This window comes from Festucalex cinctus, chromosome 18, assembly GCF_051991245.1.
Source record: "Festucalex cinctus isolate MCC-2025b chromosome 18, RoL_Fcin_1.0, whole genome shotgun sequence".
Lineage (NCBI taxonomy): Eukaryota > Metazoa > Chordata > Actinopteri > Syngnathiformes > Syngnathidae > Festucalex > Festucalex cinctus.
In genome coordinates, this window is record NC_135428.1 from 13,639,931 (window position 1) to 13,656,460 (window position 16,530).

At 39.3% G+C, this 16,530-nt stretch overlaps 1 protein-coding gene across 4 annotated transcripts in view; it reads right to left on the bottom strand.

The window, feature by feature from the left end:
- emsy (EMSY transcriptional repressor, BRCA2 interacting) overlaps nt 1-13,445 on the bottom strand; it is a 33,968-nt gene extending 20,523 nt beyond the window's left edge. For 2 of the 4 annotated variants that reach the window (XM_077505212.1, XM_077505213.1), the window contains exon 1: nt 13,276-13,445. In XM_077505212.1, the coding sequence (XP_077361338.1) occupies nt 13,276-13,353 (78 nt within the window). In that variant the 5' untranslated portion in view covers nt 13,354-13,445. Of the gene's footprint in view, nt 1-7,245; nt 7,376-13,275 lie in introns of all 4 variants that reach the window. The other 2 variants (XM_077505218.1, XM_077505211.1) reach the window with 2 other exon arrangements.
- Between the last annotated feature and the right edge of the window lie 3,085 nt (nt 13,446-16,530).

The window sequence follows — 16,530 nt, forward strand, 5'->3', positions numbered from 1 at the left end:
TCCCCAAAATTCCAAATCATGCTACTTGAGGTGCATTTGATGTTCTACATTTTTGGAGGACGCTTGCTACATAGCGGAGTTGTAGATTTCAAAAACGGGAACAAACTGATTTTCAAGTGCCGTTTTTGTTATGGACCCTTGATCCTTCACTTCCTGTGTGGACAAGCTTTCCCACCACTCTGGCTAAATGTGACATATGAGCACGATTAGCAAACCGAGTGCTTAGTGGTGCTCAGGATTAAACCGCATGTGCGCCACGACTAGCTTCCCTCATTATTATCGTGATTAGGATGAGTACCATGTAATGTGTGTGCGTGTACGTGCTTGTGTGTGCGCTAATGACAGGCCTTGTCCAGCGGTGTGTGATAATCCAGAGAGATGAAAATGGTTTTGGACTGACAGTGAGTGGAGACAACCCTGTGTTTGTGCAGCTGGTCAAGGAAGGTGAGGATCGCGCACACCACACGCATACAGTACACACTCGCACCACAATTACACACTTGATGCACAAACACACACTAAATCCTAAAAATATACACAAAGTGACCCACACTTCTTTGCCGCTTCATAGATGGAGCTGCAATGCGAGCGGGTGTCCAAACTGGCGATAGAATCATTAAGGTGATTGATTGATTATTTGATGTTTATCATTTGAGAAGTTAAATGTTATCAGTTACACTGAGGTTTTGTGTTTGGAATGCCACCGCGGGTTATTTGTGGCCCCACATTTAAAGTCCATATTTGTTTATTTGCATAAGCGTATTTTTATTTATGGTTAATTTTATCTATTATTTTTCATATTTTGTATATTTTATTTATAGCTAGCAATCATTTTACTGGTTTTGCTCAGGTAAAATGTACATAATGGGTTTATTTCTCTTTGTATTCCTAGTATGACATATTTACGCTTGCTTATTTAATAAATTGGCATTTTCATTATATACAAAATTAACATTTTATACAACTGTAGTCAACATTTTTTTTCCCAAATTGAATCCACAGTCAATTTTATTTCTTCATGTTTTTTTAGGTTAACGGGACCTTAGTTACACATTCAAACCATACGGAGGTTGTAAAGCTGATCAAATGTAAGTACGTGTTGTTTCGTGCAATATCTCGCGCAATTTAAATATTAACTATTTGTATATTGGGCACACTTAAGCCGGGTCCTACGTAGCACTCACGGTGCTGGGCAGACCTCCAGGTCTTCCTCAGATCCACCTGGATGAAGATGACGACGACACGTTGGATGAGGAAGAAGAGGGCGACAGCGACCAATCGGTGCAAAATTCACCTAATGGAGAGCGAAGCGGCAGCGCCACCTGTAGCCCTGAAACGCACTCACACGCCTCTTTGCTTGATGGGGTAAGTAGATGACGAGACATATAGTTAGTTGCTTCATAATAATTACAGCTACCTTGAGTTTTAGTGTAATGCTAATAATGCTAAGATGATTATAGACAGGCTAAGGAAATTAGCATAGACAGTCTTTACACTCTAAAAAATGCCCAATATTCCTGCAACTTAGTTGTGTCGGCTTCTTTGTTTTTCAGAATTTTCCACAAAATTTTGGTCATGTTTTTTTTAACTGTATTTTCCAGGAAGGGTCCATGGTCTCCGGGAACACAGAAACTGAGGAGAAAAACGGAACCATGTCATCACCGGGCGACGACTTTAGCGATGGGCTAAGTAGCAACAGCACTACGGTGGGTTTATTAGCATGAATTTATTTGTTTGTTTGAAATCATTTTTATTGTCCTGCTCTGGACAGCTGAGAGACAATTCACTGGATAACCTTGATATCAATCTTAAGGTCCTGCGTCATCCCCTCACATCTAGATTTTGGCCTGTTTTATTGCCGCTTCTCCCAAGAGCAATATGAATGAACTTGACTTCGAGGGGAAGTCAAATCCAAAATTGTCTTTACAATATGTTCTATTTGTCCCCATTAATCCAAAAAGCATGTTATTCTGTTAAATAATTTGTTTGTGGAATATGAATTGAGCAGAAAAATCCACCCGTTTTTATCCATCTTGGGGTGGCCATTTCACCACTTGCTGTTGACTCGACAACGACATCACAGTTGCTCAGGTCACGACCAATTACGGCTCATCTTGCGAATGTCACATGACAAAACTCAGAAACCAGGTGAGTTATCACTGGTACCTGCGATGTCAGTTTTAGTCATCAGCTAGTGGCAAAGTTTTAGTCCACAACAAAGTGCAAAATGGCCTCCCCCAAGATGGATATAAACAAGTCAAGACAAACTTTAGAATTTTATTCTTTTGTTCTAAAATAAACTATAGCCTATTTTGTTTGTTAAATTATGCACTTCATTAAATCGGGTACCATAATCATTTATTGCTAATTATTTTGTGAATCCCCCAACCTTCTTGTCTGTCAGCTCCTCAGATGAAAACAGGAAGTGACCGTACTCGTTGCTGTTTAGTAACAATGTTCTCATTGCAATCGCACGTCTTTAAATAGCCACTGAACGCTTGCGCTTTGAAAAGTCCCCCGGAATTCCCAACGCCAGACTAAACAATCAATTTAGCTTAATTGTTGTGCTGCGTCCAGTCTGTGTTTGGATTAGCCGAGCGGCCGCCGCCCCCAGTAGACCCCAGGATGCCCCTTTTCAGGCCTCTATACTTTTCTATGAATTGAAACGATTGTTTGTTTGTTTGTGAAGGATTTACTTCAAGGACAAATAACCTAAACATGAATTGTCACAAGAAGCATGATGTGTTTTTTTATGAGCTTGTAAACTTTGTCATCACCACACAGGACCCTGGCGGCCAGTGCATTGCAAGTAGCCCGCCGTACCTACTCCACCCGCAGATCATCGGTGCGGAAGACGACTACTTTGATTCGCAGCAGGAGCAGGTACCGGCTCAAGCCAACCGTGTTTTTGTTTTAATTGACTTTTATGGTCGTTACAATCCAAGTGTCTGTGTTTGTTTAAGATTAACGGGCAGTGCAGCTGCTTCCAGAGCATTGACTTGCTAAAGTGTCGGCCCGCCCACCTCGCAGTCTTCCTCCATCACGTTGTTTCGCAGTTTGACCCCACCCCCTTGGTATTTATCGATGCAGAGATTTGCCACTTTTGAGTAAATGCCCAGTCAACGTCATGTTAATTTTTGTTTGTCATCATTTGTAGTTGTGTTTCTTGTACGCCGACATCCACAAACAAACCAGCTCCAAAGAAAGCCGGCGATTTTTCATGGAATTTCACTCACTCTTCATGGAGCGAACAGCGGTAGGAGCATTTTATTTGATTTATTTTTAATTGTATTATTATTTTATCATCAAATCTTACTTTATTATCTTAGTTATTTTATTGTATTAATTTTCTTATTTTCTAATGTTATTTTATTCCATTTTTAATTCAGTTTTTAAATGTTAAATTTCATCAATTTTAATTATTTTTTTAAATCACAATAAAATTGTCTTTTTAATTGACAATTTTAGAGGTATCATTTAATTTGTTTGCATTTTATTTTAAGCTTACTTTTAATAGTACTGTATTTATGTTTTTATTTAAAATTAAATTGTATTTTGAATTTACAATTTTTTAACTGTCCTTTAAATATTTTTAGCATTTTTGTCATTTTATCTAACCTTATTTTTAATGGTATTTTATATATTTTTGAAATGCTTGTTTGGTTTGTAACTATACTTTAAAAATATATTATAAAAAAATTACTGGTATTTATGAAATTCTGTCTGCTTGCTTTTTAGAATCTGAAAGTCCCGGTGCCAGACACTGTCGCAGCTGAACTCGGTAAGAAAGTCATCAAACGTACGAGAGTATAATTGGAGGCAACATGTCATGCAGCGTCATGACTATTCCTGCTGTCCTCATATCGACTCGTGTTGATGTGTTTGTGTTGTGAACAGAGAAGCGCCGGCTGGAGTTAATCCCAGAGGAGGTCTGCAAGCAGTACACGCAAACTTTACAGGACTCGCTTATGCCGGACCTGCACAAGAACCTAGACGACTTCAGGTCTGTGGTACGCCGCGTAGAAAGAAAAGAAAAAAAAAAGTGTGGCTGCATTAGCTTTGTGCGTTCTGACGTGTGGTGTTGTGATGTCATGCTCAACCGCAGACAGAAGCGCAGCATGGGGCTGACCCTGGCTGAGGACGAGCTGTCCAGGCTGGACGCCGACGCAGGGAAAGAGCCACTAGCCTGGGAGAGGGAATGCTCATGTGCAGAACACATTCTCTCCAAGATTGAGGACATCCTGTGAGAATATTTTCCAAATTATTATTATTTTTAATTATTTTTAACACTTGTATTACTTCTGTCAAGGTGGCAAAAGTGTTACGTGAATTCATCCTAATTATCAACATCATTAATGTAAAGTGTCTGAGTATTCCGAAAAGGGCAACAGAAATATTTATCATGCCAAATTTCCTGTTGCAGATTAACATCTCAGCCCTCCGAGGAGGAAAAATGGTACAACTTTATCCACACGTGTCTAAAAAAAGTGCATGTATGCATAATTTGCCTTTCTCAACGAGCGCGCGTTATGTGCATGTGGCAGCCAAGCGATGCAGTACGTCATCCTCACATACATGAAGCACCTCGGCGTCAAAGTCAAGGAGCCTCGCGGCCTGGAACAGAAACGAGCGCGAATCAACTTCCTGCCCAAGATTAAGGTGCGCGTTCGAACCGCTACACGTAACATAAGAACTGTCAACCTCAACAAAAGTTTTTTTTCAAACAAACAGAAAAGCATTAAATCGGACAAGGAAGGCGAGGAGAAGGTGAAAAAGCCTCGTTTTCCCAACATCCTGGTCCCGCCGCGCCGTCTGAGCAGAGTGGACTCCACTTCAGGTGTGCAGCAAAATTTGGGCTTCATTGGATGCTTTCACGATTCATCAACATTCTACCAAAAGTCTATTTTTAAGTTACTCTGCATTAATACATATTTTACAATTTAATTATTTTATATTTTGAGACTAAAAACAAATATTGTTTATATTTGTGCGCGTTTGTGAAGTTGGCAAGGCCGCGGAGCTGAACAAGCAGCGTTCCCCGAAGCTCCTCTCCCAGGCAGCTTTCGGTGTCCCCGAGCCGCCCGACTCGTCCCCTTCAAATTCCGGAAGGATCCGCGGGAATCACCTCAGCGAGGGTTCCGACGTCTTCAGCGCCTCGTCCGCGCACAGCTCGCCCACCACGGTGGCCTCGGATGCCAGCGGGCACGACTCGGACAGCAGTAGGAAACGCTCACCGGGACACGTTGCTGATACTGATGAAAAATCCTGCATCGTCTTTGATTTTTTTTTTTCTTCCCGCAGACATGTCCCCGTTCTGCATCCAGCCACGACTGGGTGAGGTTTCGGTGTGCAGCGACCAGCAAGACGGCATCTGCAGCCCCACCAGTACGCAGTTTGACTTCAGCCCATCCAACCTGGAGCACTTACAGGAGGAGGGAGACCACGACGGCTTCAGGTGGAAATGCAACACCTTGAGATACGAACGGCCTCACAAGTTTTGTAAAATAGGAGATGTCGTTCGGATAATTATGAGCGAAAATAAGAAAGTTTCGAGCACTATGGTGGCAGTTAACTCAACAAACTTCACAACAAATAGCAGTTTAAAAAGCCTGCTTAGCTTAATGCTAACAAACAATGCAAAACACCGTAGATGCGCACACATTTCATTAACATTCACATCATCAAAATCCGCTAGCCTAATGCTAACGTATAATGTGAAGCACAACAGACGACTAACTAACTTTAGCATGGCTCTTTCAGTAATTATAAACTTTACACAACCATAAAATTGAGTCGTTAATAATTTAAGATAATTTTAGTTATTGTTAATCACAATATAACCACATTTCATATCACGAAAGTGTGCTAATTTAATGCTATCACAATGCAGCGCACGCTAGTCAGGCTAACAATCATTAGCATGAATCTTTCAATAATTCTCAAATCTTAGCAGAATAAAATTATTTTGTTCATGTTGTTTATAATTTCAGGTCATTCTAAATCATAATAACCATATAATTTTGTCTAATTAAAGTCAACTAGCTTAATGCTAACCTATAATGGGACTCATCTGAGACAGCCTAACGTAGATTTGCATCAATGTGGCAGTAATTCTCAGCCAACAACTGCATTACGTTTTACTTGCGAGTGATCGTAGTCGCGATCGTGATCTCGTATTTTCACAGGATGGAGGCGACGAATGTGGCGGACGTGCAGAGCGAGGACGAGCAAGTGTGCGAGGCGGCGGGTGAGGACGATCCGCTCAACTGGCAGAGCCTGGTGAGCCGCGATGTTCTGGCCGCGCTCGCGCCGCAGGAGATCAAGAGGCAAGAAGTCATCAATGGTGAGGCTTCGACGACGAGCCTCGAATCTAAACAGACATTTTGCATTTGGGTCCGGATCGCAAGTGACAGCGATACCACGTGGCGGGATTGATATTTGTTGCTGTATCTTGATGGGGTGATACCATACTGCATCAACAAAAATCAATATTACCGTGTATTGTTATGATATGACACTTGCTTTGGAGGATGCCGCCACAATGATACATCATGATATCATTTTTTTATACTGTATCTGTGTATCACAGGGATGTGCAATTAATCAAAATTCAATTACAATTTCAATATTACACTCCACTGTTACAAAATCAACATAATCGTAAAAAAAAAAGATTAATACAAATTTTTGAGTTGTTTAAATCTATACATTTGCACCATTTTTTAAATTTTAAAATAACTAATACATTTTGCTTCATCTAAAAGGAACTTGCATAATTATAGTGGTTCAAAGAATTGTATTTGTCGTAATATTTTTAGTTTTTTACGTTTGAACATTTTATTGTTTTGTACCAAAAAATAAATGATCGTCCTACTGCACAGTGCACATGCTGCACTCCTACTTCAACTTGTTGCCAACGTAAATAAATGTATATATATATTATTTTAAATATATATTATAAATACTGTTTGATCCAAAAGGAACTTATATAATTATAGTGTTTATTTTTTTAATTGGTCTTAATATGTTTAAATGTGTAAACATTTTCTTGTTTTGTACCAAAAAATAATCGTTTCATAATCATGATTAATATTTTTTCCATAATCGAGCAGCCCTACCGTATTACATTTGGATATCAATATTTGATGCCGTATCATGACAATAGTAGTAGTCGGCCATATGCATATTTGATGTCGTTTTAGCTTGCATGCAAAAATCAAAAAGTGACTTTTTTTTTTGTCCTACTTGCGCAGAGTTGTTCTACACGGAGCGAGCCCACTTGCGCATGCTGAAGGTGTTGGACGGCGTGTTCTACCAGCGGCTCAGCAGGGATGCCATCTTGCCCCCGGACGACGTCAAGAACATCTTCACCAACCTGGAGGACATCGTTCAGCTGCACGGTCAGTCACAAGCACTCATCTTAAAACTAAAATAGGCACGTCAAGTAGATTTTTTGACTTTCATTTTTTAAATCTGGTCCAAGTTGTATTTTATTGTGAAGAACTTTTTAGGAATAGCCGTTTTCAAATAAAGGTTTTCTTAGCATTTTAAGCATTAACATTGTGTAGGGTTTCTGCACATATCAGCAACTCTAATTTAATGCTTTGCAAAACCTTTTCCGCAGTTTCCTTCACGGAGCAAATGGCGGCCATCAGGAAAAGGAGTGAGACGTCTGTCATCGGTCAGATCGGCGAGGATCTCTTGGCTTGGGTGCGAGCGCTAAATGGGAGCTAACGTAGCAACACATTCCGATCAATATGTGGCGATATTGATATTTGATGCTATATTGTGATCGTCGATAGTGAGTTGAGATTTGGCGTTGGCATTGATTGTTACTTTTCGTGAACTATAATAACCTTGGTGTGTGTTCATTTCAGTTCAGCGGCGAGGAAGAGGAGAAGATACGACACGCGGTGGCAACGTTCTGCAGCAACCAACCGTCTGCGCTGGAGCTCATCAAGAGCAAGAAGAAGAAAGACCAGAGATTCACCTTGTTCATGCAGGTCCCAGACACGCACGCACGCACGTGCTTGGCGCTAACAAATGGCCACAACTTTGCCACGGCACGCTTGGTCTGAGCGCACTGGCGGCGTTTGGGTTTGTGCGCAGGCGGCCGAGAGCAACCGGCTGTGTCGCCGGCTGCAGCTGAAGGACATCATTCCCGTGGAAATGCAGCGAGCCACCAAGTACCCGCTTCTCTTGGACAAGATTGCCAAGTACACAGGTAATCATTTTGACTTTGATTTTTTTCAATTCAGGTAGTTTTTACTGGGTTTTATTGCTTTGAAAATGCTTCATTTTTATTAGTTTCAGTAATACCTTTTTAATATATAAAGTACAGTAGTTGTCAAGTGCAAGATAAGTCACTAAATATTTGTGGAATAAAGTAAAGTCAACTACAATTCTCAAACGACCGCTTAACCTTCGTTGTTCTGCATTGACATACAGCAATAGCAAAATAAAAACTTATAAAATTCTCTCCGAAATATCATATATGATAATTGACAAAAGCAGGACATTTTTGTTATAATTAACTTAGCGTTATAAAATAAGATGCAATTATTTTTGTTTTTTTTGAAAGCATTTTCATTTTTATTTCATGAAACTTTTTTTTTTTCTCCCCCAACTGTAGGTTTTGTTTTCTTCATTAGTTTTGTTAACTTTAATAACCTTGATTCAACATGTGCAACATTGGTGGGATTTATGACAATCTGAATTTAATAAATAAAACATTTAGGGTGATTTTTAGTTCACCTTAATTTTAACAGATGTGATTTTTTTTGGGGGGGGGAGTCTGATTTTAACATTTGCAACGTTGTAGGGATTTATGTTAATGTTATCTCAAACGATAAAACATTTGGCTGCTTTTTGGCACGTGCAATGTTGGGTCTATTTTCTATATTCCTTTTTTAGCCAGTGGAACTTTCTGAGGAAATGGCGCAGGCTAATGGAATTTATGGTCATCTTATTTTACCATGTTTCATCGGCAAATATGAATGCTAATCTGACTTTGACCCAATATTCAACATGGTGGTGGTGTTTTTTTTTTGTTTTTTGTTTTGCAGAGGATGTGGAGGAGGCGGAGAAGGTGAAAAAAGCATCAGAATGCTGCAAGCAGATTCTCAACCACGTCAACCAGGCAGTCAAAGAGGCTGAGAACAAGCAGGTAGAAACAACACACGACACTTTTATATGTGAAAAGCAAAACGAAGTTACGTGTATACGTGAACTTTCTCTAACAACAAAAGAGGTTGGTGGACTATCAGAGAAGGTTGGACATCTCATCGCTAAAACCCAACGAGAACCCGCTCATCGCCGAGCTCCGGGTAAGAAAAGCGCACGGAAACCACGTGGTCAAAGTTTGCTTTTATGTTTTCGTGACTGACAAAATGGTGACCATCCTCCAGAATTTGGACCTGACCAAGAGGAAGATGGTCCACGAGGGACCGCTCTCATGGAAAGTTAACAAAGACAAACAAATCGGTATGGCAGTGTTTAGTCAATGACACACATAGGTTGAATTCTTTTTTTTTTTTTTTTTGCCCGGCCCTCAAAATTCGAAAACTGTTCCAAATGTACTTAGTCCAACATTGAAAATAATAAAAGGGGGGAAAATGCACTTAGACATGACAATGGTCTGTATAAATGAAGCTCCCCCCCCCTCTCCTCAACATACTTTCTTTTATAATAGATAGAAAAAAAAAGTTAATCTTTTACTATGGTTTAGTGCAGCCAGAAACAATTTTTAAGACTTTTCCCATTTTAACTATAAAACTGAATTGAAGGCATTTTGTGTGTTAGATCTGTACACGCTGCTGCTGGAGGACGTCCTGGTGCTGTTGCAGAAGCAGGACGAGCGCCTGCTGCTCAAGTTCCACAGCAAGAACGTGGCCAGCGCCGCCGACTCCAAGCTCAGCTTCAGCCCAGTCGTCAAACTCAGCACCGTGCTCGTCAGACCCGTCGCCACCAGTAATGGCCCCCACCTCATTTATTTACAATCAATCCCTACCTCTTGTATTAGGCACATTTTCAAAATGAGCCTCAAGTGGTTTGTAGGCGTTGAATATTTCGCTAACAAATTCAGTTTGTCTATGTAACATGGGTTCATCACGCTAGATGCATGGTGTTGTTTTGAGTGCTTTGCTCTGCTTCAGACAAAAAGTCCTTCTTCGTGCTGTCCATGTCGGAAAACGGGGCGCAGATCTACGAGCTGACAGCTCAGAGCGTGTCAGATCAGAGGACGTAAGTTGGGCCTGCCCCGTTACTGTGATGACCGGCTCACCTAGCTTCATCCCCCTTTTTGCCTCCACAGCTGGCAGTGTCTCATCACGCAGTGCGCCGAGTCCATGAAGGCAAACTCTCAGAGCGGCGACACGCCAACCACGCCCACTCAGTAAGTAGGATGACATTTTATTGCCTCAACTGCTTTTGCTTTGGGCAAAGATTTTTTTTTTTGTGCGCGATGGGGTGGTTTATGATGAACGTTTTGTGTGTGTTTGTAATAGAAGTCTCAAATTTTAGGGGTTTAGAATAAACGTCTGACTTTTTTTTGTGCGTGTATAAGTGTACGGTAGTTTAAAATGTTTTTCAGCACTTTTTAAAATTGACAGATTTTTTTTTAATTTGTAAAACATTTTTTGAAATGGCAGGTTCTGTTTTAATTTTTTTTTATTGTAAGTTTCTATTTATATATAAAGTTTGATTTCTGCGAATTGTTTAATGATTTTTTTTATTTACTTTGGAAGTTTATAGTCATTTCCTTTTTGTTTCCTATGATGTAACTTGTAAATGTTTTTTTTTTATGGTGAAAATACATTTATTTATTTTTATTTTTTTTTACTTGTCTTATAAACAAAGTTTGTATTTTCTATTCTGGGATTTTAATATTTAGTTTTTCATAACATTTTATATTTTTGTTTATAATTCAAATTTATTTTATTTTTGGGCTTTATATTTTAGTTTCACTTTAAAAAAAGACCACATTATTTTTGTGTTAACGTTTTATTAATTAGTTTCATAATATAAGTATGTTTTTTATGCTTTTTTTTAAAAAAAGCATATATGCAAAGCATGTATTTTCTTAGTTTTTTTTGTGGGTTTATGCTCTATTAGGTTGATTTTTAAAGAATTTGGCAAAAATTTGGTTATAATGAAAATGTGTTTTTGTTATAAAAGTTACTCAAAGTAATACTTTGTTTTTACAATGAACAAAACATTAATATATATATATTTTTTTTACGATTATAATACAAGTATAGTTATTTTTATCATGAATTTAGATTGTCGTTTTCAGTGTTTAAATTGAAAGTTAATTTTTTCTTTTCTCTCTCTCGTTTGCCAGAGGTGAGCAAGACGCCATTGAGATTATCAACTGTGAGATGGACAAGCCCAACAAAGATGGCACCGACATGTCAGGTAGCTGACGTCACTTCATTTACATTCCAATCCATTCTTTTATATTACAAGACAACACAGAATGTTTTGGCAAATTTTGCAGCGCATTCTAATGTAACCTTATCTTCTCAGAGTCAGGTGACATTCCGGCCCCTCCCGCGCCAAACCCCTTTGACGGCATCAAGTCGGAGGACGAGGATGAGGCCGAGGAGGAGGAGAAGGCCGAAGAGGACGAGGACAAGGAGGAGGAGGCCGAGGACAAGGAGGAGGAGCCCGAGGAGAAGGAGGAGGAGCCCGAGGAGGGGGTGGCATCCGTGGACGACAGACAGGAAGATGAGGAAAAAGAGGAAGAGGAGGGTGAGGTGGACGAGGAAGAGCTGGAGGCCTTCCTGGATGCTCAGCTGGAGGACGAGGAGGAGGAGGAGGACGAGGAGGCGGAAGTTTCGTCCTCCTCTTTGGGCTCTCCGTCCTCGTCCTCCAAAGCTGAAGAAGCTCTAAGGACACGTAAGTATAGCTGGATAATGACAACGACCCACACTCAGCAGCAACATTCAAGATAAAAGCTGAGAAACTCAAAATCTCATTTTGGGAGAGAAAAAAAAAAACAATTCTACAGTGTAAGAAATTAGAGCTTTTGACAGGCTGTGAAGATTTAAAAAAAAAATGACTCCAAATGTGTATTTTGGCACAAATGTGTTTAGAAGTGGAGATTTTTTTTGAGCATCGTGCTGCTGTTTGTTGTTGTAGTGGCTCTACTGAAGCAGCTTCTCTTCAACCACATGATGAAGGACGAGCCTGATGAGAAGACAGCGACGTCCCCGAGCCCGCCCAACCCCTCGCCTAGCGGCGGCCCCAACAGCGATAACACCCAGACGGAACATAACGGTACGCCTCTCATCAATCTCCTCCCTCATAAATTTCACTTCAGAAGCCAGCAAAATTTGTCCACTACGGAAAAAGCTGTCAAGGAAACGGAACGATTTGACGCCACAACAAGTATGAAAAAGTCTCAAGAAGGGTACTCGTGTCAAGTCAGGTTGAAGAGGACGACTCAGTTGGGCTTTTAATGTGAATGTTCAAGAAAAATACATATTTGTGTTTGCCTGTAGGTAAAATTCTAAAACATGTGATTTTAACGTGAAGTAAGCTTGATGAAAATTTGTTTTTTCCCTGGCTAAAAAATATTTTTTTTAAAATTAAAAACACATCCAATTCTAATTAGAATGTTCAAGAACACTACAAAGTTGTTTTTTGATGTGAAGAAATGCTAAAAAAAAATCATTTGTTTTTGATCAAGTAACATTAGAAAACATCACAAATTTGTGGTTTGGATGTGATGCGAAGTTGAAGGAAGGGACAAACTGCCTATTTGGGTATTAAGTAATGTTTGGGGGGGGAATGTTTTACGTTAAAAAATAAAAATAAAAAAAAAGTTAATGCACAAAATGACTCCACATTCCAATTAAAATTTGTGTTTCGAGGTAATGTCCAAAAACACTACTAATTTGTGGGTTTTAGTGTGAAGTTATTTTCAATAAATAGCATTCAATGAAACACAAATTTGGATATTAGTTTGCGTTTGGATTTGAAATAAAGTTGTGTTGGACTAACAGCAAGTAACGACAAAGAAAAGTACTCTCCATTTTCAAGATGAACTATTAGAGACGTAAAAAAAAAATTGGTTTTGTTTGCGTAACATTGAAAAAACATGACTAATTTGTTTGTTTAATGAAAGTAACGTTCCAAAAAAAGTACGACTTTGATGTTAGCAAGTCGAGAAGATGGTTGTAAAGGCACGAGGAAGCTATGCTAGCACTTTTAGCCCAAACAACTTGTAACTTAAATGCCCTTAAGCGTGTTTATGTGGCGTGACGGTCGTACCGTAGGCGCAGCGGATCCGGGAGTTGCTTGCGACGAGGACGGGGACCGGGAAGACACACCGGTGGACGAGATGGACATGAGCAAGCTCCTGTCGTCGGAGAACGGCGGGAGACCTAACCTCAGCAGACGCTTGATGACGCACCTGCGCCTCCTGCAGGCCGACCTGCAGTACCTCAAGGTACACAAATCCCATTCCGTCCTAGTTGGTTGGGGCTTATGTTCAATTTAGGGAAAATCTGTGATGTAAAAACACCGTTTAAATATTTTTGTAGCGTTTTTGGCAATTTTTTTTTTAAATTTAAAAATAACACTAATGTGGGACAAAAAGCGGTGTCACAATTTAGCAATCCCGGTTGACATTTTTAGGGTCCATATCTTAGAAATGTTGTGTTGTTAGGGTTTTAACTGATTTATCATCACATTTTGGAATTCTACTATTTTACTATGTATTTTGAGCGGTTCATGGCATTCAGGCCTTTGGTGGCGGTTCGTTTTAACTGCCTATTCATGTTTCTGGCGGTAAAAACAGACCCAAATAAGGATATTATCAATATAAAACATTGTACATGCATATTAACCCTATATATAATGTACACAATGCCAGCAGTACAATTAACACTCGATTTACTGCCCCAGGAAGTGGAGCTGAAGCACACTGAGATGCTCACGGCGCCGACTGACACGCCCGCTGACTCGGACAATGGTGCGTTTCATTCGTGCTCTTCCTCATTTTGTAATGTTTCCACTCATCGCTAACAATTTGTGGTGTTGACCGCTTTGCAGACGGGCTTCACTGAAGACACCCTTGCTGTTTTTTGGGGTCCTGACCTAATGCGCCACTTTTCTCTCTTACTGCTGTCAAGCCACTGAACACTCAAGTCAGCTCATAAAATTCCACTACAGTCCTCTTTAAGATTTTTATTTTCATCATTTGAACACTGGACACTCAACCAAGGACAACAACCTTGTGGATGGACGCCATGCAAAATGCTTCTCTAGCTTCGAGTATATTATTACTACTACAACCCCGAGCAAAAAGTATGGAATCACCAGTCTTGGACGAGCACTCACATTTTATTTGTAGATTTAGTTTATTCTGTAGATCAAATGTCATCATCTCCAAACATTTTTTCAATTGAAGGGATAAGAAAGCTGTCCACAATGTCAATATCAACTTGTGCATTTTTTGAAGATTTAACCACAGCCATCTCCCCAGTGCCTTTGCCTGACATGCAGCCCATATCATCAAGAACTGTGGGAAATTGGATGTTTTCTTTAGGCAGTCCTCTTTGTAAACCTCACTGGAACGGCACCAAACAAAAGTTCCAGTGTCATCACCTTGTCCAATGCAGATTCGTGACTCATCACTGAAGATAACCTTCATGCAGTCACCCACAGTCCATGATTACCTCCTTAGCCCATTGCAGTCTTGTTCTTTTTTGTTTGAGTGTCAATGATGGTTTCCTTTTAGCTTTCCTGTATGTAAATCCCATTTCCTTTAAGCGATTTAAGTCACATCCATTGACTGCAGCTTCCTCCCATTTCTTCTCATTTGTCTTGTGCATTTTCTCTTTTCAAGGCATATTGTCTTGACGCTTAGATGTTTTCCTTGGTCTACCAGTACGCTTGACTTTAACAACCTTCCCATGCTGTTTGTACTTGGTCCAGATCGTTGATTTAGCTGACTGTGAACAGCCCACATCTTTGGCAACCATATGTGTAGTTACCTTCTTCAAGAAGTTTGATAATCCTGTCTTTGGTCTCGAAACATCTCCCTTGTTGCAGTCATGATTCTTACAAAATCCACTTGGTCCAGCAGCCCTCCAAGGTGTGATAACTGCACTGTTTTTAACTGCTGACTAACGAGCAGATGTCATTTGTGGCAGGTGCCCAATTAAGGAAAGGGAATTGACTGGGTGCGTCCTCATTTTCTGCTCAAAATGGAGTCATTCCATTTTTTTTTCTTCCTCAGAATGGAGTGATTCCATATTTATTTCCCTACACTTGCTCTATAAAAGTAACATTTCCTGACCAGCACAATGTTTTTTCTTCATTTCTTTGAGTGTTTCTGAAAGCCAAGATGTTGCACTTTGTTGCACCTTACGACTGTTTCATGCTTTTTATCTGTGATCTACAGAATAAAACGTCCGAGTGAGTGCTCATCCAAGACTGGTGATTCCATACTTTTTGCTAAGGGTTGGACTATAGTTTATATTAAAAAAAAAAAAAAAAAAAAATCACAAGCCGCAAGACTGCACATGACAATTTGTCGCTTCCCCCACCACTTTTTAGAGAAACGTTGGTTAAATAAAAAAATAAATAAAAAAAATCATGTAAACCTTTAAACACAAGTTTGTTGTTAAAAGTCTTACTTGTAAAATTAACTTATGATTTTTCTATCCTTTGTTCATATAACACGCAAACAGATGCTAATTTACTCACGTGCTATTAATCATGTAGTTTTTTTTATATTGTATTTATTTTTGTGTTTATGCGCAATGTGCATCGTCTCCTGTTAAATAAAGAAGATGCTCACATTGTTTTTTTCTGTTTCTTGCATTCTGAACACTTCAGCCCCCCCCCCCTCCAAAAAGTGGTCATTTTAAGAGAATTAATGATTTCCCTCATACAAGAAATGTCCTATTTTGGTGGAAAATGACTCTGGAAAAAGTGCTCACAAGATTAAGTTGTAATATTAACATGAACATTTTGAAAATAGGTCAGAAATGCCAAGGACAACTCACAGAATTTTTTAAATAGAGCAATTTTTAACGCCCCCCCCCCCCCCCCCCAAAAAAAAAAAAATTAAGTTGCAATTGTGGAGTTTTTAAAATTTACTTATGTCAGGACTTATTTTCCACAAGTTTTTAAAAACGATATTGCAGGAAAGTAATACGCCAAAGGGGAAAAAACAAGCCAAAATATTTTAAAACAGGAAAAACGAAAATAACGCATTGTTCAAGAAAGAAAAAAAAAAAAAAAAAAAAAAAAAAAAGTATTTTGAAGTCATTACAGAATGTTTAAAAAATAAATAAATACATAAAAAAATTAAATAAATAAATAAATTGTCATAGAGAAGTTTCCCTAGTGGGACAACTCCAGGGGAAAAGAACAAAAAGGTTTTCAAGATTTTTTTTTTAAGTCAGATAATACAAGACTCGTAAAATTACAAGCAATGGAAGGGAAAAATATTTTTGAAGAAAATGTGACACTTGATAGGGAAAAAGTCAGATTGGTATTAAATCATATTATTGA